At 43.6% G+C, this 24049-nt stretch overlaps 1 protein-coding gene across 3 annotated transcripts in view; it reads left to right on the top strand.

The window, feature by feature from the left end:
* Window positions 1-812: 812 nt before the first annotated feature.
* The window catches only part of COG2 (component of oligomeric golgi complex 2), a 41514-nt gene continuing 18277 nt past the window's right edge, over window positions 813-24049 (top strand). For 2 of the 3 annotated variants that reach the window (XM_067711125.1, XM_067711124.1), the window contains exons 1-8: window positions 813-993; window positions 9354-9515; window positions 10642-10707; window positions 12902-12982; window positions 14838-14941; window positions 17808-17916; window positions 18947-19126; window positions 20785-20909. In XM_067711125.1, the coding sequence (XP_067567226.1) occupies window positions 922-993; window positions 9354-9515; window positions 10642-10707; window positions 12902-12982; window positions 14838-14941; window positions 17808-17916; window positions 18947-19126; window positions 20785-20909 (899 nt within the window). In that variant the 5' untranslated portion in view covers window positions 813-921. The remainder of the gene's footprint in view (window positions 994-9353; window positions 9516-10641; window positions 10708-12901; window positions 12983-14837; window positions 14942-17807; window positions 17917-18946; window positions 19127-20784; window positions 20910-24049) is intronic. The other variant, XM_067711123.1, reaches the window with a different exon arrangement.

Here is a 24049-nt window from a genome sequence, read left to right as displayed (position 1 = left end):
GGTTAGCATTATCTCCGAGGAGAAAACAGCCTTGGGAGGAACAGCCTACACCCTGGTGTATAAAGGCAACGGGCTGCAGGAAGGAAAGACGTGGCAGGGTGAAGAGTGTTTACTGAGGTTCGTGGTTAGGGTTATCAGGGTCTTAAGGAGAAAAAAAGAGAAATGAATCATCATCATTTGATCATGGTATTCACAGCCAGAGGGAGGGACGATGGGAAAAAGAGAAACACAAAGAAACCGTCAAAATAAAAGTGGGATGTGCAGGAGGAGGGAAAAAGTCTGAGAAATGGGGGAGGGGGATGTAATCGCACCGATACTGGCCACAAACACAAAAATTTGCCCATTCCTGGTTTACATTAAAAATGAATATGTATGCACATGTATTTGCCGGCTGTGTCCCGACTAGGCAGGTGATGAGGCGCTCCTTTAAGAACCTTGAAGACCCAAAGTTGCACTCAGACCGCCCACCTGGATCTGAGCCCAACCCTGGACCTGAGAACCGAATGGCCGACTGCGGCCGTGGCTGTTCCCTCCGCCCTGGAAGAGCTTGCAGGTCGATTTTTGCCAGCGGGTCGAGAGGGAGCCCCGGAGTCCTCCAGCCCGTGCTCTTAGCGCTCAGCCCCCGCCTGGACCGCCCGGTCGGAGCCGGCCCGAGCTGCAGGGCCGCCCTCCGCCGCACGGGGGCAGCAGCACCTGCAGCGCGGCGGCGGCGGCGGCGGCCGTCCCGGCGCCCCTCTTGGCGGCGGCGGGTGGAGGCCGGCCCGCGGCGCGCTCGCTGATTGGCCGCGGCGCGGACGCTGCCATGTTGGCGGAAGCGGCGCCTTCTGTACCTTGGCTGCGGCCGCCGAGTCCGTGCGCGCGGCGTCCTGCTTCCTCGCCTCGTCCGGGTCTCGGCGCTGAGAGGCGGCGGCGGCCGGCGGGATGGAGAAAAGTAGGATGAACCTACCTAAGGGGCCGGACACGCTCTGCTTCGACAAGGACGAGTTCATGAAGGTGCGCGCTGGGGCTCCGCTTCCCGAGCCGGCGGCGGGGGGCCTGCCCTCCTTTCGCTCCGGGGCCTCCTCGGGCCGCGCCCGCTCCGGGCCGGCCCCCGGCGGGACCTCGCTGTTCCTCGCAGTGGGTCTCTTGGCTTCAGGTGTGGCCGGGGCAGCCTGGAGAAAGCACCACTGTGAAATCGTGCGTAGTGAGCGAAAAGGCCTTGAAGTTGTGTGCAAGTGGTTTTGAGCTAAGTATAAAAAGCCCCTATTATTACCCGACCCCGTTAGCATGCAGTGCAGTAGGATTGCCAGTCCCCTGGCCAGACAGAAGCTTGTTGACCAGCGCCTTGCACCTAAAAGCTCAGTACTAATGCATTGACCAGATCTCTGAACCCACGCCCATACCGAGGGATCAGGTGGGGGGAAAAGGCACTAAATCGAAAGTTTTTCCTTAACGTTCATCTAAAGCTTCTGAATGAGATATTTAAAAGATGAGAATCTTCTCATTTTGTTGCGATACAACAAAGCAAGCTATTCTCCTTTTCTAAAGTTGCTCTACTGCTCTTTATAAGGTGACCTCGAAGTTGGTCTGCAGGTCATTGTAGGACATAAACTTACATAAGCAGAATAGCAATATAAACCGAAAACGTTTTATGGATAATAAAGGTTCATCAGGCACAGCCTTGAAAATATCCAAGATTTGAATCAGAGCTAGGAGGAACTTTGCATACCTATTTGGTGTAACCCTCTCGGTCTGTACTTAAACTACCAAGAAACATATTTATGTTTTATATCTAAGGATTGGGGGGTTTGATACCACTAAGTGGCTGTTTTCAGTGTTAAAAAGGTAAACGTTTTGGCTCAGTAGACGCTAAACTTTTAAGGAAGTGAGTGTAAGTCCCTTACTGTTCTTTTTTGATGACTTTAAGTCATACTATGCTTTTTCTTATTTTAGGTTCATCAGTCTCTCTCTCTTTTTGTTATTTGCATTCAGATCACATCTCTGGTTTTTAAAAGTATTTATATCTCATTTCTTTATGGCTGAGTAATATTCCATTGTATATATGTACCACACCTTCTTTATCCATTCCTGTGTTGATGGACATTTAGGTTGCTTCCATGTCCTGGCTATTGTAAATAGTGCTGCAGTGAACATTGGGGTGCACATAACTTTTCAAATTATGGTTTTCTTCAGATACATGCCCAGGAGTGGGATTGCTGGATCATATAGTAGTTCTATATTCAGCTTTTTAAGGCGCCTCTATACTGTTCCTAAAAAAGAACGAAATAATGCCATTTGTAGCAACATGGATGGACCTAGAGATTATCATGCTAAGTGAAGTAAGTCAGACAGAGAGACACAAATATCATATGACATCACTTATATGTGGAATCTAATTTTAAAAAATGATACAAATGAACTTATTTACAAAACAGAAACACACTCACAGATCTTAAAAGCATACTTATGGTTACCAAAGGGGAAACGTGCCGGGGAAGTGATAAGATGGGAGATTGGGATTGACATATACTTACTACTGTGTATAAAATAGGTAACTAATAAGGACCTACTGTATAGCACAGGGAACTCTACTCAATATTCTGTAATAAACTATATGGGAAAAGAATCCAAAAGAGTGGATATAAGTATAACTGATTCACTTTGCTGTACACCTGAAACTAACACAACATTGTAAGTCAACTATACTCCAATAAAAAATTTTTTTTAATGTGGTAAAAAACAGTATTTCCATCTGGATTCTCTCCAGTGTGGCCATATCATTTTTAGTATGCGGGGCTGTCTAGACCCAGGAATAACTTACTCTTGTTCTCGTACAGTGGTGTTTCTGCTAAACCACCGCAAGGAAGAGCATAACTTGTCAGGGATGTGTGAAAGGGACCGCAGAGTGAACTTGCTGATCCAGGAACGCTTTGTTCCACCCCCTGGCTGAGAGCTGCCCTGGAGCGAGGGTAGAAAGAAAGACCATGATGAGAAGAGGCGCACTGGAAGAAGAAAAGGCACAAGCAGAGATCAGGGGCTTTGTTCTGACTTCTGATTTCAGGAGTCTCAATACAGAAAACTTAACTTGTCCAACTTTTGCCTTCTTCAAGGCTTCCTTCAGGCTCAGTACCAGCATTCTTTCGGACTTGCTAGCCCCACCATGTTTCTTGCTCTGAGATGGCAGAATGCCTTTGGCAAGAGCAGCTGCAGAAAGCAGAAACCTCAGAATACAAGTTCTAAAGTAGAGCCTGCAGTAAGGAGAGGGCAAACTGGGAAGGTGGCTGGAATGGCCCTGTTCTGTCACGGCTCCTAAGCCTCTGAACGTGCCCTACAGTTTGTAGTGCTAATAAATGTGACCACTTCACACGTAGAAGAAAGATACCTAGGACAGCTATCCTGTGTTAAACGTTGATTTTCTAGGTGAGACCTGGAGATAAAGGTTATTTGCAATTTGTGTTTCCTTCAAAGAGACATTTTATAAGTTTTAGTTCCATGGCAGAAATGGTGGGTGGAGAGCTTGCTGTCGGGGTTATATTTCTACCTCTGTGTCTCATTCAGCACATTTTGTAATTTGTTCCTGTGGGAAAGTTAGGGAATGTCCTATTTGCATTAGGAGAGTTGAGATTCCTTGAAATCCAGTCGTTGGGTTGGGAACTGTGTCATTAGTCTGCCAGACATGACGAGGGCCTGTTAGGACAGTGGTAGCAGTTGCTCACTTAATAAACAGTCATTCATTGATCACCTGCTTTGTGTCAACCAGCAATCTAGACGGGATAGTACAAGGGTACATAAGATATGGTTTGGGCTGTTGAGTATGGTCACAGGAAGACCACCGTGTGTGCTGAGAAACTGGACCTAGTCCAAAGAGGCTGGAAGGCTGGCCAGGAGTGAGACCGCAAAGGTAGGAGGGCAGCTGGGAGGGTTGCAAGTTGGACGGGGCCCTGTGTGCTACACCGAGGGCCTTGTGCTCGATGAGCTGCCTTCACGGTTAAAGCAGATGACATGGGCATGTCTGTTGCATTGGAGCAGCGTTAGAGGGCGCTGTGCCACTGGTTCCTTCAGGTTGATATCGGGTTCCAGCTCAAGGGAAAATTGTGTTGGATTTGAACTGATGAGCTAATATTTTGATATGGACCGTTCTTGCACATGTGTTTCAGTCCCAACTCAGTGTCTTAGTGGTACCTCAGACCTTTAGGAAAGTATTTAATAAATTCTTAATAAATAGCAAACTACCTTTCTGAACACAGAAAAAAAAGAGACTACTAAAAAGTTATTTCAGTGGTCCTTGTGAGATCTAATGAGAAAGAGGAGGGGACAGATTTGTGGAAGATGGAGGTGATCAAAAGACAGGAGTGGCAGATGGAAGAATCACTTGGGGCAGAGGTGGTGGTGACATCATACCGTTAGCTTCGTCACCTTGCAGAAATCTTTAGCGTGCGTTGATAGCCAGCTATCAGATGAAATAGGACCTAAGATCTTGGTATCAGGGAGAGAAAGCGGCCTGCTAACAGAGATAAATTAGATCCCTTTACCTAGGAGTGCTATTGGAATCGTAGCTTTCCCCTTCTAGCCCAGCGTACGACTTCGCTTCCTGTTTTATAGCAAAAATAGTGCCATCGAATGGGAACTCCTTCATCTTGCTGACGATGACGGCTCATTCTTGTATTTGTGCCCGTTCTCTTTCTCCTCCTCGCCTGTTACGTAGAGGGGTTTTCCTTCCTTCCTTCCTTCCGCCCGTGCTTGGAGCCCAGGCCCTCCTGCACTCTCCCCACTGGCTTTCAAACACGCTTGCTTTGGTCTCTTCCCCTTGACCCTGCTGCCTCTACTCTGTCCTGTCACACTCTTCCACATTACAGCCAAATGGTCCAGTTGTTGTTACTTCCTTCTGCGCTTTTTGGCCATTTGTGTGTCTTCTTTGGAGAAGTGTCTGTTCAGATCCTTCGCTCATTTTTTAATTGGGTTGTTTGTCTTTTTATTGTTGAGTTGTAAGAGTTTTTGTATATTCTGGATATTAGACCCTCATCACATATATGACTTGCAGATATTTTCTCCAATTCAGTGGGTTGTCTTTTCACTTTTTTAATAGTGTCTTTTGACACATAAAAGTTCTTATTTTGATCGCATTCAATTTTTCTATTATCTTGATGCTTTTTGTGTCATATCTAAGAAATGACTGTCTAATTCAAGGTCACACGGACTTTCACCTGTTTTCTTCTAAGAGTTTTATAGTTTTAGCTCTTCTGTTGAAGTCTTTTGATCTATCTTGACTTAAATTTTCGTTTATGGTGTGAGGTTGGTGTCCAAATTCATTCTCTTCCGTGTAGATATTCTCTTGTCTTAACGTCAGTTGTTGAAGAGACTCTTCTTTCCCCATTGAATGGTCTTGGCGCCCTTGTAAGAAATCAGTTGACTATAAATGTATGGGTTTTAAGTTCTTTCTTTTTAAATGTTTAGGAAATCTACAGTGTAAAGTAAAACTATTTCTGAGAAATGAAATGTGGCAGTTGTTACATACCACTGAGTTTGGGGTTGTTTGCTGTCATAGCAAAAGCTTCCTAATCCAGTATTCACAGATGTTCTAAGTAATTTAGTCTTGTGCAATGCAACGCTTGTTTAAGAACAAATATATAAATGGCAAGTTGAGCGCTAATGTTACCTAATAGCATTTGTTTGTGAGAGTTGAGTTATATGATTTAGAATGTCACCATGAAGTTCATACCTGAACTTCATCCATCTGAATTTCATACCTTCAAAGATTATGTACCTGAGGCAAGCAGAGTGCTCTGCACAGTCATACAGCTGGTTAATAGCAAGGCCAGGATGTCAGGCTGAGGCCTGCCCACACGTTCTTGCTGCGATTGCTGTGTAACTATGAATATAAGGTGTTACCTGGGGTCCTCTCAAGCAGCAAGATGTCTGGGCTAATTCTGGCTCTAGGTAAAGAAGCAGATGGTTTTCACTCAGTGGCTGTGAAATTACAGTTTGGTAAGAAATCCTCTTATCTGACACTATCAGAGCAGGTGTCTGGGTGATTAATTAAGAAAGTCAGTTTTTACAAGTACTCGAGGGATGGTGCTCGAGTCCTTAACGTTCTATTTTCACTCATACATGTGTACATTTATTCTCCATTGATGTGGCGCCAAGCACTTCTCTCTGAAAATTCGTCTGCTGATTCGATTTCTAGATTGTCCTTTAAGTCGGTGAGAACCCTAAGGCATCTGCAAAGAATCTGGTATAGAATCCTTCAGGATTTGTATGACCCTCCTTCCAGCTGCCCTACCTGGTTCATGGTCATGTGATACATAATTGAGGAAAAATTGTCTTATCAATTTCTCAGCATCGGGTCTTCACAGAGCATCATAGTTTTCATGAGAACAGTTATCTTCTTGCACTTATATTTTGTTGGTTTATATAATGTTTAATAAAATTCTGTAATTTTGATGATAAGTACAAGTGACCTTAACAAGTTCGGCAATCATCACATCTGATTCTTGATGACTAAACAGCTCAGCTAGTAGCAGAGTCATAGGTGCAATAGACAGTAACCTGCTGGCTGTATGCATGTCTGCCTACCAGGGGCATCAGAATGTTACAAAGGGAGATGGCATAGCGAACCTGTGAGACCAGTACTTGGAAGTTGGTTTTGAAAGATTCTGAACATCTGTTCAGTGGAATACTCACATCCATATAAAATGTCAGTACAAATTTATATGTATTATGAAAAGACATTGAAGTTATATTTCTATATGGGGAAAAGTAGCTTAGAAAAGGCTTATTAAGATTGTGTGTGTGTGTGAACACAGGAAGAGGTCTGGGGTTTCGTGGAACATGGTGACGTAGGAGGATCCTGAACTCACCTCCTCGCATGGACACACGAAATCGACAGCTACTTAATGGAACAACCTCCTCTGAGAAAACCCCCCAAAACTAGCTGAGCAACTCCTGCACATCTGGCAAACAAGAAAAAACCCACATCAGAGTGGGTAGGAGAGGCTGAGACACAGTCTTACCATACACCCCTCCGCCAGCGTGGTGACCCACAATCAGGGGAAACTCCCATCCCAGGCTGCTCCCCGAGGAGCGAAGGGTGTGAACCCCACCCCTGGCACCCCTACTTTCAAGACTTGCACCTGGGAGATGAGCCCCCAAAACATCTAGCTTTGAAAGTCGATGGAGCTGGCATCTGGAAGACCCATGAGGCTACAGTGACCTGAGAAACAGTTCTTGAAGGGGCAGCATGAACTTACCCTCCCCAGGGCCTGACACAGACACAGCAACTGAAAAGGGCCCAGACTTGCTGTGAAAGAGGCTTGTTTATCTTAAAGCATCGGCCTGAGGGGCAGGCTTCTAACTTTGCCCACGTCTGGGGGCTTGGAGGCCGGCGGGGCCATCTGTGCTCTCTCTCTCCTTGCTCCACTCAACAGTATCTCCTGGAAAGGAACGTGTGTACTTGGTCTGGCGCCCTGATTTTTGCAGCTGCTGCCTGGGGACACCTCTTAGGTCACCTGGCTCTGGTGGCCAGTGAGGTTTACGCTTGTAGGTCCCCAGTGTTCATTGCAGTATTATTTGCAATAGTCAAGACGTGGAAGCAGCCTAAGTGTCCATGGATGGATGAATGGATAAAGAAACTGATACACACACCACACACTGGGATGTTATTCAGCCACGAAAAAGAAAGAACTCTTGCCCTCTGTGGTGGCAACGTGGATGGACCTTGAGGGCATTAGTGCTCAGTGACATAAGTTAGAGAAAAGATGATCATGGTCTCACTTGTGTGTGGGATCTAAAAAGCAAAGCAAGAAAAAATGGACCCACAGGTACTGTTCACATGGGTGGTTACCAGAGGCAGCCGGTGGGGAGTGGGCAAAATGGGCGAAGGGGGGCAGATGGTACAGACTTGCAGTTAATTAGGTAAGTAAGCCTGGGCAGGTGGTGTACAGCATGGTGACTGTAGTTAATACCGTGTTGTGTATATGAAAGTTGAAGGGAGTGAACCTTTTTTTTTTTTTCAGTCTGTTTAGAAAAGCCATTAAACAATAACAACTACGATAAGCAGCAACAGCAACAAATCCTAGGCAGCGGAGAGTTGGTACAATTATTATCACCCAAAGTGCATAATTTACATTAAGATTCATTCCTGGTGTTGTACATTCTATGAGTTTTGACAATGGATAGTGACCTGTATGTACAGTCACAGTGTTGTGTGTAATAGCCCTAAAGCCCCTCTGTGCTCTGCCTGTCCATCCTTTTCTCCCTCCGACCCCAGGCAGCCGCTCATCTTTTTACTGCGTCCATAGTCTTGCCTTTTCCAGAATGCCATATAGTTGGAATCCTATAGGATATACCCTTTCCAGATTAGCTTTTTTCACTTTGTAATCTTAAAAGTTCTCATAGCGAGAAAAGGAAATGTGTAATGGTGTGTGATGGATTTTAACTAGACGTACTGTGGTGATCATTTTATAATAGATACAAATGTGGAATCATTATGTTGTGCACCTAAGAGCCATATAATGTTATATGTCAACTGTATCTCAATTTAAAATATAATTTATATTTTAAAGAGAAAGTCAAAAAAATTCTGGAAGGATGTGAATCATGGTGTTAAATAGTGAGAAAAACATTAATAGTGCCTATCTGTAGAGCATCAGGACTGAGTGATTTTTTTTTTTTTTTACTCTCTGTCTTCTGTGTAATTATAGCCCACCCTCCTTCTCCTCGGGTTCCACATCTGTGGATTCAACCAACCATGCATCAGAAATATTTGGGAAAAAAAATTCCAGAAAGTTTCAAAATGCAAAACTTGAATTTGCTGAATTGGCAACTATTTACCTAGTATTAACATTGTATTTACAATTATCTGCATAACATTTACATCTTATTAGGTATTATGTAATCTAGAGATGATTTAAAGTATATGCAAATACTGCGCCATTTTATGTTAGGGACTTGGGCATCCCCGGATCTTGGTGTCCTAGGGGGTCCTGGAACCAGGCCCCCGTGGATGCTGCGGGATGGCTGTATTTCTTTGTTGGTTGAAAGTTTCACAGTGAACATTTGTTACTTTTAAAACTAAGGGAAAAGGAGCAATTTCTGTTTTGTGAGGAGCCTATTTAACGTGTGTAGTTAAAAAAAATTAAATCCCTTGTAGAATGTAGGCGACAGGAGAGAATGCTCTTGGTCAGGGGCCCCCTCTTGGCGCCTCGATAGTGCACAAGCACCTTTATGTCGCGTGTACTGAAAAGGACTTTCTCCCAACGGCAGTAGCCTTTCAAATGAGTAGAATGGCGTTTATCTCTTATTCTTTCTCTCCTTTTATTTCTGTGTGTAAAATGTGATATCGTTGCAGTAATTCTTTTTTCTGGTTTTATTTTCAGGAAGACTTCGATGTCGATCACTTTGTGTCCGACTGTCGGAAGCGGGTCCAGCTGGAAGCACTGAGAGATGACCTGGAGCTCTACTATAAGCTGCTTAAAACGGCCATGGTCGAGCTCATCAACAAGGACTATGCAGACTTCGTCAACCTGTCAACGAACCTGGTAAACTTTAAATCCAGAGTTCCTACCAGTCAGTGTGTTTACATGCGTACTACACACTCTCTTTCTCACTCATGTTTACTCTTAAAAGTGCTGAGTGTTTTTAGAAACCTTTTAGTTGATTTTTCCCCCAGAAACTTGGAGAGATTACTAATCTTATTAATAAAAGAACTAAACTTTCTTGATACACATTTTTTGTTTTGAGTTTAGTTTGATTATATTTTGAATGACTTATTAAGAAGTAGTGAAAAGTAAAGGATAACCATCTCAAGAGTGGTTGTTTTTGTTAGTTGCTAAGTGATTACCGTGAAATCTCACTGGTTTAGACTAATTTGCTAGAGCAGATACCAACGATTCTTAAGGAAGTGCTTAATTTACTTTCAGGTACTGTGCTAGCCAGACATAGGTTGAGGAAACGTTGGCCAATATTGACCTTTAGGTGGCCTGGTTTTATAAAAACATAGGAATGGTTTGTGAGAAGCGCATCAGTTACTTGGAAAAGTTGTTTAGAAATGCTTGAGTTTTAATACTTGGAAAAGTCTTCTTGTTCATACTTTATTTTTTGTTAAATCTGTTTATCCAAAGAAGTATAGAAAGTCGCCATCTCCATGGGAATTTCAGGAAGCACTAAGAATAACGAGCTGTGTTTGCTTTTGGGAAGTACACCAGTAAGATAAATGTTCCAGTAGGATTAGAAACCCTGAAAATTTTATTTCCATTCTATTTAATTTGTATTTTTCTCAAAGGCTCTAATAATACTTAGGAGAGATATAGCTCATCAGACTTTCACATCAGCTGGCTGAACATCATAAGTACAGAGATAGCTATTTTTCCTGTTAAAGTTTTTTTAGTTCATTTAAAATTTCATCCAGAGGCAAACTGTACACGAGGAATCTTTGATTTATTACGACTTTCCCTATTTGCATAGTTTCATGTATATCAACAGATTTTTTCACTTTCTGTGAGCAATATTTGTGGTAAGATAGCATTTCTGTTATTTATCTAGTTATTAGCAATATGTGATTGTACGGAAAGAATAACCTAAGTCTAGTACTGCTTTGCTCGTTAAACAGAAGCTTCAGTGTCACTCCTGACTGACATGCTTGTGCCAACATGATTTTGCCTTTAGGTTGGCATGGACAGAGCCCTCAGCCAGCTTTCTGTGCCTTTGGGACAGTTACGAGAAGAGGTTCTGGTAAGTCCCCAGGTGCCAGTAAACAGTCTATATGTATAAAGCACGTTACGCTCGTTTGCCTTCTCCAAGAAGAACTCCTTTAATGTGTTAGGTTGTTGTGGTGGTGGTTTAATGGTCCATGATTATAGTACTCACCTTCAAAACTGGTGAAAATGATTCTCTACTTTTTGCATGTGATATTACAGACTAAAAACGTGTTTGGTTTGAAGACGACAGATCGTCAAAGAGTAGACACTTTTAAATGTCAGGGCGGAAAAGAAGGGTATTTCAAAATTTAACTTGTTAATACCACCTCCCCCATCTGTAAGTGGTCTCCAACTTAGAACTGGCTGACGTATAGTTTAAAATTTGTAATTTTACAAGTGTTTTCCCAGACAGTGTTTTACATGTGGTTAGGTTCCTGGACCAGTCTACAAAAGCTGTTCAACCCCTGTATGTAACTGAAGGATAATATAAATATCATGTAACGCCTAGTTTCTGGGAGAAACTCTCTCCCGTGGGAATGGGAGTGTCTGCCTGTAAGCCTTGAGGACAGGGACCCCATCTGGATGAACAGTGGAGCGGGAGTTTTGGCATCACCTCTGACAGGAGACCGTGTGGCCTGCCCTCCCCTCACCCACTCGTCTGTGCTAGGCACCCCGGCCTCCATTGTCCCTTAGTTGTGATGCACTGCACATCGCTTCCTGTGTGTGTCACCACTGGACCACGCCAGACCAAGTGGCCTCACGCACCTTGCCCCCGAGACCGCGCCTGGCACGTGCGAGGCTCTCAGTAGGTAACGTCGGTAAAGAGGCCCTGCCTGCAGAGAACTGAAGGAAATGCAGGGTAATGGGAGTGTCAGAGCTGAGAAGTCCTGAGGAGGGGAGGGGTAGGCGGGAAAGACTTCATAAGAGAGATAAGTGTTGAGCTGTGCCTTGAACTAGCAGATGTGTTTGAAAGTGTATGTTTTTGAATTTTACAAAAGCTCATTACAGTGCTTTTCCTTGGAGTGGAAGGAAAGGGGTTTGTGGCCCGCTGCTGGGCTGTGCGGCAACTTCTGCGTGGCTCTCCTGCCTCCTCCTCGGTGCTCCCTCACCTCCCAGCCTCGTGGCTGGCGTCTCCTGGGCCTCAGCCTGTGGTAACCTCCCACTCTTCTCTGTGCGCTCTCTCCGCTCTGCTGACCTGTGCTTTGAACTTCCTGGGCTGCTCTCGCACCTCCGGGCTCTAGTCCTGCCCTGCCACCTGCCAGTACCACGTCACCTCCCTTATTCTGCAGCTGTCTTTATAGCCACGTTTCTCCTCACCAGCCACAGACCTCACCTGCCTTTTTGACCTCAGCTCACGACGCTGCTCTGAGATTCTGCGATCATTGAGGGATAAGACTGTTTCTGTCTAATTCATCATTGTAGCCTCACTGGCTACCACGGTAGCTGACATTTAATAGACATTTCATAATGTTTATTGAATGAGTGAATTCACCTCTCTATAAAGCTTTTGTGATTTATCTAGTTTATTCTGATCGTTTCCATTACCTTCATTTTGGCCTCAGTTCTTCATACTTGGCTTAATTTATTAGCTTCTGGACATGTTTCTCCACCTATGACCTCTGGCTTTTCCTGGCCATTCTGTTCCTTACTTCTTGATTCCTGCCATCCCCCAAACAGCATTTCATCGGGAAATATCAGTGCTCCGGGATTCTCTAGTTCCCTAAAATGTGTAGAAGCTAACGTCCTCCCAAGTCAGCCCCTCCCTGTTTATTTCTACTCCTGCAAAATGAAGCCTGCAGTGCACCGGGTGCATGCCTCACCCACCCTGAGTGAGCGCCGTCAGTTGTGTCTTCCCGCCTTTGTCTTCTGATAACCTCCTCTCCACCATCGTCAGCTCCCACAGGTTCTCAGGGTCAGACTCAAGTCCCATCCCCTGTGCCAGACTCTCCTATCCTTTGATTCAGATGATTTCTTGAACGACGTTGACGGTACATGTATTATTATTCCTTCGGCCGTTAATCCTCCATAACCTTGGCTTTATATGTCATTTTGCCCCCAAACCATGAGTGCCCTCGACAGCAGTTGTATCTGATATTATGTATTTTTGTCACTATCTGCATAATACCGGCCCGAACATAAAATTAAGTTCTGTGGAATTTAATTAAATGTGTAAGTTTTGTAATGTCACAAAACAGTTTCTGCTGTATGTTTTCTTTATTCTTTTAAAGAGTCTTAGATCATCTGTCAGTGAAGGAATTCGGGCAGTAGATGAACGAATGTCTAAACAAGAGGACATTAGGAGAAAAAAGGTAGGTTGCACATGGCTTCATGGTAGCACCTTGGAGTTAACGGCACTTCCGCGCATGTGGTCTGATTTATTTCTCTTGGTACCTTGACAGAGAGGAAGTGTGGGGTCTCTCCTTATTTTTAGGCATCAGTGTTCAGCAAAGTTCGCGAGGGGTCGAGCCAGAGCTGGAGCCCAGGTCTTCTCACTCCTGGGCTGATTAAGGTCCTGTTAATAAGAGAGGTGTGCTAAAGTAACTAATAGGAGAAAAAGAGAAAATCGCGTGTTCTTCTCGTGCGTTAATTTATCCGTGACGGCATTAAAACTTTGAAAGAAAACTGTAGATTTCTTACGCTGCATGCCAGCTAAAGCCCTGCCCTCATGTCTTCTCACACTTCTCAGTACCATGAAAGTGGTTTTTCTCAAAGCCTTTTTCTATGTATCTATATATACTTACACTTATAATGTCACGTCAACTGTTTGAAATAGTAAGACAGAATTTTAGATGTACCCAAGTGGTCACAAAATTAACATTCCTCAATTTTTCCAAAAGAAGAAACAGTAATAACTGGTATCCGTGAAACACTTTACAGTTTAACAGGCATATAACTAATTTCTCAGCACCCCTATAAAGAAAATATTAAAATTTTAGACATTAGGGAGTAAGTGGGCTTTCTAAGACCAACTCTTCCAGTGTTCTACTGCAGGTTGAAAAACTAGTGTGTTGCTCCCATTCTGCCGCGTTTATTTCTTCTTTTGTTTCCACTTGCTAACTGTACCGCTGCATGCACTGCTTTTACATTTTACTGGTCCTGTGTTTTAATTTTATTATCTGACTTTAAGGATGTAATGGCAGAGTTAGGATTAGAATTTGAGACTTCTGATTCTAGCCTGGTGCTCGGTCAGTGTTTTCTAAATTTATTAGCATATTTTCAAAATCTCAAGGGAAAGAAGCCTATTTTGAAACCTTCTGTTTAATTCTCCTTTAAATATCAGCTTTCGTCCAAAGATTTCAAGAATGCAGTGCCTTTCTAGAAAAGATTGTAAGCTTTGTGAGAGCAGGGAATTTTTGCCTGTTTTATTCACCCGTGTCCTCACTGTCTGGAAGAATGTCTGGTGCACAATAGGTGCTCAGGAACTATTGGTTTAATTTTTTTTGTCTTTTTTAAAATTAATTTTTATTGGAGTATAGTTGCTTTACAGTGTGGTGTTAGTTTCTGCTGTGCAGCAGAGTGAATTAGTTGTACATATACCCCCTCTTCTTTCGATTTCCTTCCCATTTAGGTCACCACAGAGCATTGAGTAGAGTTCCCTGTGCTGTACAGTAGGTTCTAGTAACTGTTTGTTTAACGAATGACTTCCTTTTCGTTCTTTTAAGGATGAGAGTTTTTATAATATTCCTCAACCTCTTTGATAATGTTTATTGTGTAATAATGTCTTTAATGAATTGACGCTTAGGCATATAATTGTGTCATATACATGTAAATAGGATAAAGATGATCGGAAACTAAAATTAAAACATGAGAAAAGGGTCATAAGAAAATAAATATAGTGCCTATACAGGGGTTCATTTAAGATGGGGGAAAGAAAGAAGAAATAAAAATGCAGGAAATGAGATAACAAAAAAAGTCTAGTTTTTTTCTTTTTTTAACTACTAACTCGTAATAGAATATTGAAATACGCTTCTTCTGGGCAGCTAACATTAAGTTTTACGTTCTTGGGAATTCAGTGTTATGTAGAAGTATTCAAACTTGTAGAGTGCTCCACACACTTTAAGGTGAATTTTGGCTTTGTATTTCCCTGCATTTAGAAAGGGGAAATAAGATAATTAAGATTAAACATCACAATAACTTCTTTTTGGCTTCATTTTTTTTTTATAGATATGTGTGTTGAGGCTTATACAGGTTATTCGATCAGTTGAGAAAATTGAAAAAATCTTAAATTCTCAACATTCTAAAGAAACATCTGCACTAGAAGCAAGCAGGTAAGTATTTTTTACTAAATATCACATAAATTAGTACTTCACACCCAGGCTACTTTTTTTTTTTAGTTAAAACGCATTTCTGATAAAGAAGAAAAGCCAAGTCTATGGCTCAGTGTTTTTGAACGTAGCTTATGAAAAGTGGAGGGCATGAGATGGTCAAGTTTATAATACATCCTTCTAAAACCTTTGTGGTGATGGACCACTGTTCCAACACATCACCTTACAGGGAGTCAGAGGAGTGTGCTTTCAGTGGAAGATTTTTATCTTTGGAATCGCCTTATGTAAGCACTGGCAAAATCCTTTGACCTTCCAGGTATGGAATGGCTTTTATCTTTCATAAATTTATGTAGACATGCCCAGAGTATCACCATTCATGTATCTTGCACTAGCATTGTAGCGTTAAGAAACAGTACAGGACACATTTAGTCAAAATTTATAAACGGGGAAAGAAACCTTGTGAAATTAGAAAAAAATGACCATTTCCTTTGTTACGCTGTGACCATCTTACTACCTTCCTAGTGTGAATTCTAAATCAGCCAGGTAGATGAGTGGCTCAGAAAATGAGTAGGTCACACCAGCACCATGGTGCCTTGGGAGGAGCACAAGTTTGTGCTGCGTCTACCATTGGGCAGCCTGAGTCATGGCACCTCAGCTCCCTGTGTCGTGGGCAGCGTAAGGCTAATAGGAACTCCGCTGGCAGGGCTGTCTGACAGCTCGGCAGCCCGCACCCGGCATGTCGTAGGCCTTCACACATCTAATTTGGGTCTGACAAGAGCTTCTCCTAAAGTCGCGTGGACAGCCGTAACATTCTTCCCTGAGTAATATTGGATAATCTGCTGCAAAGCCAACCAAAGCCAAATTGAATATACCTATACCAAAGTCTTACCACACGATAAAGGCATGTTGGATTTCTTAATTTTAGGGATCAAAATGTTAGATTTGGGAGCACCTTAAAGGCAGTACGCTCCATATCTCTCAGTGTATAGACTGAGGAACGTGGCATCCAAGAAGGAAGTGATTCTCCTGTCCTGGGTCTCTACTTCCTTTCATAATCAAGATGTACAAACAAGTGGTCAGCACTTGCTGTCTCTGTCCCTTCAGCCCCCCCATCCTCGCGCTCCTGCCCTTACCTCCGCTGGCCAGGGTCTCCGCTGCCGTCCTTTCTGACCCGTCCCTTCTGACCCGTCCGGTGGAGCCGTTTGTCTTGAGCTGCTCCGCGTCTCTCTCACCCTCAGCAGCATTGGCAGCTCCTGCCAACTTGTCTGCACTCGACATCCGCCATACCTGCCTCCCTGTTTTCTTTCCACTTGGGTCCGTTCCTACTCCCTTCCTCACTGATGTCTTTTTCTATGATACTATTCCTTTGCGATGTTCCATCTTTTTTTTTTTTTTTTTCTCCTTTTTGGCCGCACCGCATGGCATGTGGTATCTCAGTTCCCCAACCAGGGATCGAACTGTGGCCCCCTGCAGTGGAAGCGCAGAGTCTTAACTGCTGGACCGCCAGGGAAGTCCCTCAATGTTCCATCTTCAATGTAATAGATATTATGCTGTTTCTTGCTCAGAGTCACCTTTGAGTACTTTTTAAAATTCAGATCAGCAACTTTGAGCTGTAGAGAGAGGAAAACCAGGGCAATGTAAGTGAATGGTAACTACAGCATGCTTCTTAGTACAAGAAACGTTTAGATAATTTATAATTAATAGATCCACACTAGGTTACTCAGGAAAGAGGGATTAACCTTTTGGGTTGGTCTTGCAGGGGAATTGCTCTCCCTCTAAACTAGTTTTTTGTGTGTTTTTTTTTTTTTTTTTTTTGCGGTACGCAGGCCTCTCACTGTTGTGGCCTCTCCCGTTGCGGAGCACAGGCTCCGGACGCGCAGGCTCAGCGGCCATGGCTCACGGGCCCAGCCGCTCCGCGGCATGTGAGATCTTCCCGGACTGGGCCACGAACCCGTGTCCCCTGCATCGGCAGGTGGACTCTCAACCACTGCGCCACCAGGGAAGCCCTAAACTAGTTTGAATGCTACAGATCCAGGACTGGATAGACCTGAAATGGATAGCATTTCATTTCCTTGTGATGTGAACTTTTTCCCCTCACTCACTGATAGGTCACCATTAGATACAGGATGCCTCAAGAGAAGCCCAGCAGACGCTTCAGTGCCTTTACATTTTTCTTCTTTTGCTGTTTAGCTTCCCTTTGAGTGGTATTGTTGCAGTGTATTTTAGAGGAAAGAAGTGCATTTATTACACTTTGTGGCAGATACACAATGAATGTCCTTTCACTAGGACCCAGAGAATACAGGTCGACTGCTCTTTCAGCTCTTTGGTACATGAAAATGTAGAGCTCTTCTGACTTACTTGATGTATTGCCGCTAGAGGGCCGCTTTTATTTTATCAAGGAGACAGCAGTGTTTGGTATTTTAGAAGTACTGGAGGTATTTTAGAGGAAGAGAGAATGAGACAGAGCAGTAGAAGGGGATTCAGGTGTAAATAATAGGATAGGGCAAGAGAGGGAAGGGAGGTTAAAGATGAAGAAGGCCATGGACAGGAGAGCCTGGGGGAGGAGGTGGAAACACCCGTCACACCCACAGTGGCCTGGTCCAGCTCCTGCTTCTTGCTTGGACCCTGTGGCTGAGGCCAGGCAGCGTCAGTGGCTTATACTGAAGTAGTTGCCCACTGTCCTAGAACATGCTGTGCATGTGACTTGTGAAAGCTGATGGCACGAAGGACGCTTTAGCTTCTACCTTGTGACAGGGGGCTGTGGAAAAACACGGTGGGTGCTAAAGCATCAGCATTGCTGATCATGTGATGTGTTCTCTCGGAAACTTAAAACCTTTAGGAGTTAAATTTCTCTAATTGTCTCTACTAGCCCACTTCTGACTGGACAGATTTTGGAGAGAATTGCCACAGAATTTAACCAGTTACAATTTCATGCTGTTCAAAGCAAAGGCATGCCTCTTTTGGACAAAATAAGACCAGTAAGTGTTGTTTTAGATTTCCACACTTTGGTATTTAGGAATTTGCTAAATAATTTTGGTTTTACCTGATACAGGCATACCTCATTTTATTGCCCTTCACTTTATTGCACTTCACAGATATGTTTTTGTTTTGTTTTGTTTTTTTAACAAATTGAAGGTTTATGGCAGCTCTGCATCAAGCAAGTCTGTCAGCCTACCAGTGCCATTCCAGCAGCATTTGCTCACTTCATGTCTTTGTATCACATTCTGGCAATTTTCACAGTATTTCAAACCCTCCACCAGCAAAATGATTACAGCTCACTGAAGGCTCAGATTATGATTAACATCTTTTAGCAATAAAGTATTTTTTAATTGTTTTTTTAGACATAATGCTATTGCAGACTTAACGTACTGCAGTATGGTGTAAACATTTCTCTTACGTGCACTGAGAGACCAAGAGATCCCAGTGCCCCGCTTCACTGTGGTCCTGCTCGATTTACTGTGGCCTGGAGCCACACTCGCAGCATCTCCAAGGCATGCCTGTCATGCCTGTGATAACTGTTGATCTGCAGGATTCTGAAACTAGCTTTGAATTTTTTCCTTCAGTTTTTGTTTTTTGGACCCCTGCCCCCTAAGTGTCACACATTGTAGATTTTGTGTGAAGACACAGGCATATTCTCCGAATCATAAGGGTAAAATTAATTCTAAACTTCATGTAACTTGACACACCGTATGATGTAGTCAGAGTTAGTTTATCCGCAACTGTCGACTGGGCTTTAGATTCATGATGTTTGTCAGATTGACTCTGTAGCTTAAGAGGAAAATAACTTTTTTTCTCATTCTGCAATTCTGTCTAAGTCCTCCTTTGATATGGCAAAGATTTACTTATAGAGAGATGTGGGGTGGAGGAAAGATTCATTGTTGCGCTCCAGAAAATGTTAATATTTCAATTTTACGCATATTCTCTTCTGGTGCCGCCAGAGATTTGTTATGTATATGTTTGAGTCTTTAGAAATTGTTCCAGCTGCTTTCTTCCCTGTTTTTCTTGCAGCGTATAGCTGGCATTACAGCCATGTTACAGCAGTCACTGGAAGGCCTCCTTTTGGAAGGCCTGCGGACTTCCAGTGTCGATGTGATCCGGCACTGCTTACGGACTTACGCCACGATTGACAAGGCACGGGACGCGGAGGCATTAGTTGGTCAAGTCCTGGTGAAACCATACGTGGATGAGGTTTGTGCACCCCCAGGCCTCCATTCGGCAGGCGTTCAGAGAGCGTCTGCTGTGTCCTGGATGCTTCACTGGGCGTGAGGGTGGATCAGAGGTCCTTCTGTAAAGAGTCTCATAGTTACTGCAGCATCAGCTGTAAGAAAAGGTTGGTCCCTGGTGGTTACAACCAGCGTGCAGGAGTCAGGCACCCTCTCTCGTATTTTCTAGTGATGCTGTAGCCCAGGGATTATCTTAATTTAGTAGGGGACAGGTCTTCCCTAGGGAGAAGGTGTGTATCAACATTTTTAGGTCAGTTTTATGCTATGTAGATTATTTGCCAATAAAGTTTTTAAAACGAATCTTTTAACTACTGGTCTGGTGGGTAGAATGGAACAAGTAAAGCAGATGCCAGCACCGCAGCTCAAGTGCCTTGTGGTGGGACAGCGGGCCAAGAGCCCTGAGCGTGGAAGGTCTGCGTGGAGGGCTGTCTTCACAGACTGCTGAGGAGTGTGTGGGCCAGGAAGGTGGGAGGGAGGGAATGTTCACAGATGAAGGGCTTTCATAGGCAAATTAGCAGCGTAATACCTTAAATCCAGAACTTGGCTATCCAGTGTCCTTCACCTACGAGGACACAGTTAAAATTTGGGAAGTAAGCACGTTCTGCCTTTGAGCAGCCAGAATATATTACAGATTGTACCATGTGAAGTTGCCAATACTCAGCATTTTCCGACGCGCAAAAATGGCAGCTTTGTCTGGTTCAAACTGGTGGAAGTCACAGGCCCGTCCTCAGTGTTTGCAGACTTTCTTCAGTGCCACATCAGTGTGGACGCTCTTTCTGTCCAGTTAGTACAAAGCCCTACTCACCATGACTTTGGGGTGAAAGGCTCCCATTTATAAATGGGGAAAATTGAATGTCATTGATAAAAATGAAACTTAAGGATTAATTTCAATAGTCCAGTCAGCTTTCATTAGGATTACTAAAAATAAATGATCTGTCATCTTCCTCTGTTTGTATCCTGTTGTATTTCATAGCTGTCTCTCTATAGGAGTGAAAAAGACAAGTTACCTACACTATTTCTTTATCACTAAGTGAAAATGTTACTAATTTATGCCTTTGTTTTTCATTGAACTGAACCTAATGTGCTAAATTAAAGAAACGTTTGATGTTTCAGTGGCATATTAAATAAACTGTGGCCACATTTTAATTTTATTTAAATTCGTATGTTTGTCATTCACCTCTTGATTCTCAACCTTAACACAAAAGATAAAATAATAATAAAGTAAAATAAAACATACTCCCTTCCATCTTTCTCTGTCTCAAACCTTCCCCTAATCTGAATAATGGTATTTAGAAGAAAAGGCCACGGTCAAGACAGCAAGGAGCTGTTGTCATGGGAAATCATTGTTTTATTTCGTTTTCAAGCTCAGGAGGGAAACAGGCGAATGTGTCTGGCTTTTCAGCTTCAGGCCAGTCTCTGGCACCCAGCCTGTGTCTCCCCCAGGTCAGAGCTATGCACCCGAATCCTGGAACTAGCTCTGAGTGAGGCTGTTGCTGTTAGGAAACATGTCAGCTGGGGAGGAGGGGGGCGAGAGGAAACACACTTTTCAGGTTTTCTTTGTTCTTTTCCCTGTGGTATGTAACTCATACTTGTCTTTTTTAAAAATGATGCTCCTTTTACTAGGTGATTGTAGAGCAGATTGCTGATGCTCATCCGAGTGATCTTCAGCTCATGTACAGGAAGCTCCTGGAGTTCGTTCCCCACCACTGCCGCCTCCTTCGAGAGGTCACGGGAGGAGCCACCTCAAGGTAGTCTGAGCAGCTGTTCTCAGAGCTCCCGCGGCCCGGGACTGCTCCTGGGAGCCGCTCGTGCCCTGCTGGTTCTTGCTGTCTCGTGTGGACCGGGTTCAGATGCCCTTTCCTGTCTGTGTGTGAGCACAGTGCTCTGAGCTGGGCAGGGGCCATTAGCCTCGTCTTACAGAGAAGGAAACTGTAGTGGGTGGGACGGAGGAGAATGGTGTGTCTCTCTTGAATCCACAGCCCATGCTTTGCCCTTTCCTACACTGTCAGTTCCCTAAACTAGGTTTGAAATAAAAGTTGGTTTCTTTCCATTATCCTAATGTCATAATCTGTTAATAAATATCAATTCAGTTTAATTCAACAAGTTTTATAAGATGTTAATTGTGGTTAAAGTCATCTTCAGTTTTCTCTCCTTTTGTCTGATTTCCATGGTTTTCAGTTCTGTTTTGTAAATACCCCACTGCCTTCCACCACTGCCACTGTCCTGGTCCAGGCCTTTGTCATTTCTCTGTCCACAGTAACAGGTTTTCCCCACCTGCTCGCGCGTCTCAGTCTGCCCCTCTGCTGGCCCATTTACCCACAGTGCTGAGATTCATGCCCTGTCTTCCTAAGTCTTTAGTGGCTTCCTATTGCTCATTGTGGAAAATGCAGGCTTCTTGATCAGCACACAAGGCCCCTTGTGCTCTGGCCCCGGTGGTCCTTGGGTGGGGCACTCTGCTCTGTGGTACCCTCGCTCTGCAGTTTTCCAGCACACAGCTGCACTTGCCCGCCCCAGCACACGCTGGGCGGGTCTGTGTTTTTCCTCGGAGTCCCCTCCGCCTTTCCTGATCCCTCTTTTTGTTGACCTGTCACTCCACGTGAAGCCCCAGCTCAGATGCCACTTCCTTCAAGAGACCATCTTTTACCCTGATGTCTACCTTTAATCCTGTTCTCTGCAGGCCATTGCACGTCACCCTCACTTTTTCCATCTCAACAGTGTGCTCCCCTCCCGCACGGCCCACACCTCCCTCCTGGCACAGTGTCTTGAAGGCAGTAACTACCCAGTGTTTGCAGGATGAAAGACTTAACCTATTTACAGCATTAGAAAGGCAAATGAGGTCCCTGTCTTCATGGAGTGAACATTATATTTGGTCTTGAATTTTTGTTCTTTGAAAAGAAAAAAAAATCTGGGGAACAAATACGCTGCTTGACTTGTGAAGTACCCTATTTCCAGTACACGATTTCAGATGAAGCCTTGTTTTGCCACTTTTGCTTAGTAATCATGAAGATTTAGTTGGATTTGGATTTGGGGTAAGAATTTAATAGAAGTCATGGGGTAAATTTAAAGAAGCCACAGTTATGAAACAACCAGTCATTAGATTTGACAGGCCTAGTCTTGGTCCTGAAATGTCAAGTTACAGAGCCTCACGTGCTCTTTTCCGTGGTTTTCAGTGTGGCAGAATTCATGCAGACGCCTCAGAAATCTGAGGAATCTAAACTGTACCTTGGTGGGCCATCTGCATTTGCTTGAGGCCCCGTCGTCCCGCCACTCCTCACCTTCCCTTGCTCAGCTTCTGCCTCCAGGTGCCCTTTAGAGCTGGGGACACCAGCGACGTTCAAGATTTATCTTCCGAAGAATGTGGGTTAGCTTTTCTAACTGTTGATCTCACAGATTTAAGTTTTCTCTTTGGGGCTTTAGTTAGACATTTACTTTGGGAATGAGGTGATCTTGTCCTTCAGTGTTGTTCAGATTATGTGCATTTGTATTTTAAAATCTTCAATTCTGTTCCTTCTTTCTTCCGATACCTTAATAGAGCTACTTCTTATTATGATTAAAAGTATATGATATGATACATGGAATTGGGTATGTGGGACACAGGCATCTTCTTTCCCTCCTGGACCCTCCTCCAATCCCACCAGTAATTTCTCATCAATTCCTACCTATTATAGAATGAGATTATCTGATAGCTCTTTCTGAACAGTAAAGCTGAATAAGCTATTTGTCTTGATAGTTTCTGCTAAGCAGGAAAATTATGAAAACTTTTTACTGTTTATTTTTAATACTTATCAGAATGTTAAATGCCAATTTGTTATCACCACTTAGCTACACAACTCCCCGTTTTGCTAAAAAAATGAGACCGTATATTGCATGGATGATCAATTTTAAAGACAGTTATCTTAATATAGAGCATATCAATAACGGAGCAGTCAAAGTGGGTTGATCGGTGAGATGGTGTTGCTTAAAGCTACTTACAGGTCTTTAAGTTCAAGAGAAACTTAAGGAACCTGCTTTTTTTGTTTATGTACTTGTGTATTTAACCACTATTAACATAGCACTTATTGTATGCTAGGCACCATCCTAAATGCTTTACAAATATTAATCCATATAATGACCCTGTGAGGTACGTATCATTATCATCCCTGTTTTGAAGATGAAGAAACCAAAACACAGAGAAGTTAAATGACCCAAGATTTGAACTCATGTACTCTGGCTCCCAAGTGCATGCTTTTATCTCAGTGTTGTCTCTCATCTAAGTTTGTGAATTAGAAACCCAGAGTCCAGCCTTTTGGCTAAAAATGCAGAATAGAGCATGCACACGCAAAAAACACACAAAAAACATTACCGTTATCAGTTTTTTGTATTAAGATTTGTGATCGAGATTTTACGTAAAATAGTCATAGAGCTTTAGAACTGAGCGCAATCTTAGGGATAGCTGAAGTTGTTAGTAATTGGGCAATTAGCGTGATGTATAGTGCTTTAGAGCTGAGTGGTGTTAAGGTTGAATACAAGACTGCTTTTCTTTTTTTTTTAAATATATGTGCTGTCCTGTAGGCATTATTGTTCCATTTACAGAGCACAGGCAGAGTAGATGTAACATAATTCTTCTTTTTTTAAAAAAATTTATTTATTTTTGTCTGCGTTCGGTCTTTGTTACTGCGTGCGGGCTTTCTCTAGTTGCGGTAAGCGGGGGCTACTCTTCGTTGCGGTGCGCGGGCTTCTCATTGAGGTGGCTTCTCTTGTTGCCGAGCACGGGCTCTAGGCGCGCGGGCTTCAGTAGTTGCGGCGCTCAGGCTCGGTAGTTGTGGCTCGTGGGCTCTAGAGCGCAGGCTCAGTAGCTGTGGCGCACGGGCTTAGTTGCTCCACGGCGTGTGGGATCTTCCTGGACCAG

This window comes from Pseudorca crassidens, chromosome 16, assembly GCF_039906515.1.
Source record: "Pseudorca crassidens isolate mPseCra1 chromosome 16, mPseCra1.hap1, whole genome shotgun sequence".
Classification (NCBI taxonomy): Eukaryota; Metazoa; Chordata; class Mammalia; order Artiodactyla; family Delphinidae; genus Pseudorca; species Pseudorca crassidens.
Note: the sequence above shows the minus strand (reverse complement) of the source record. Positions and strands in the feature narration are given on the sequence as shown.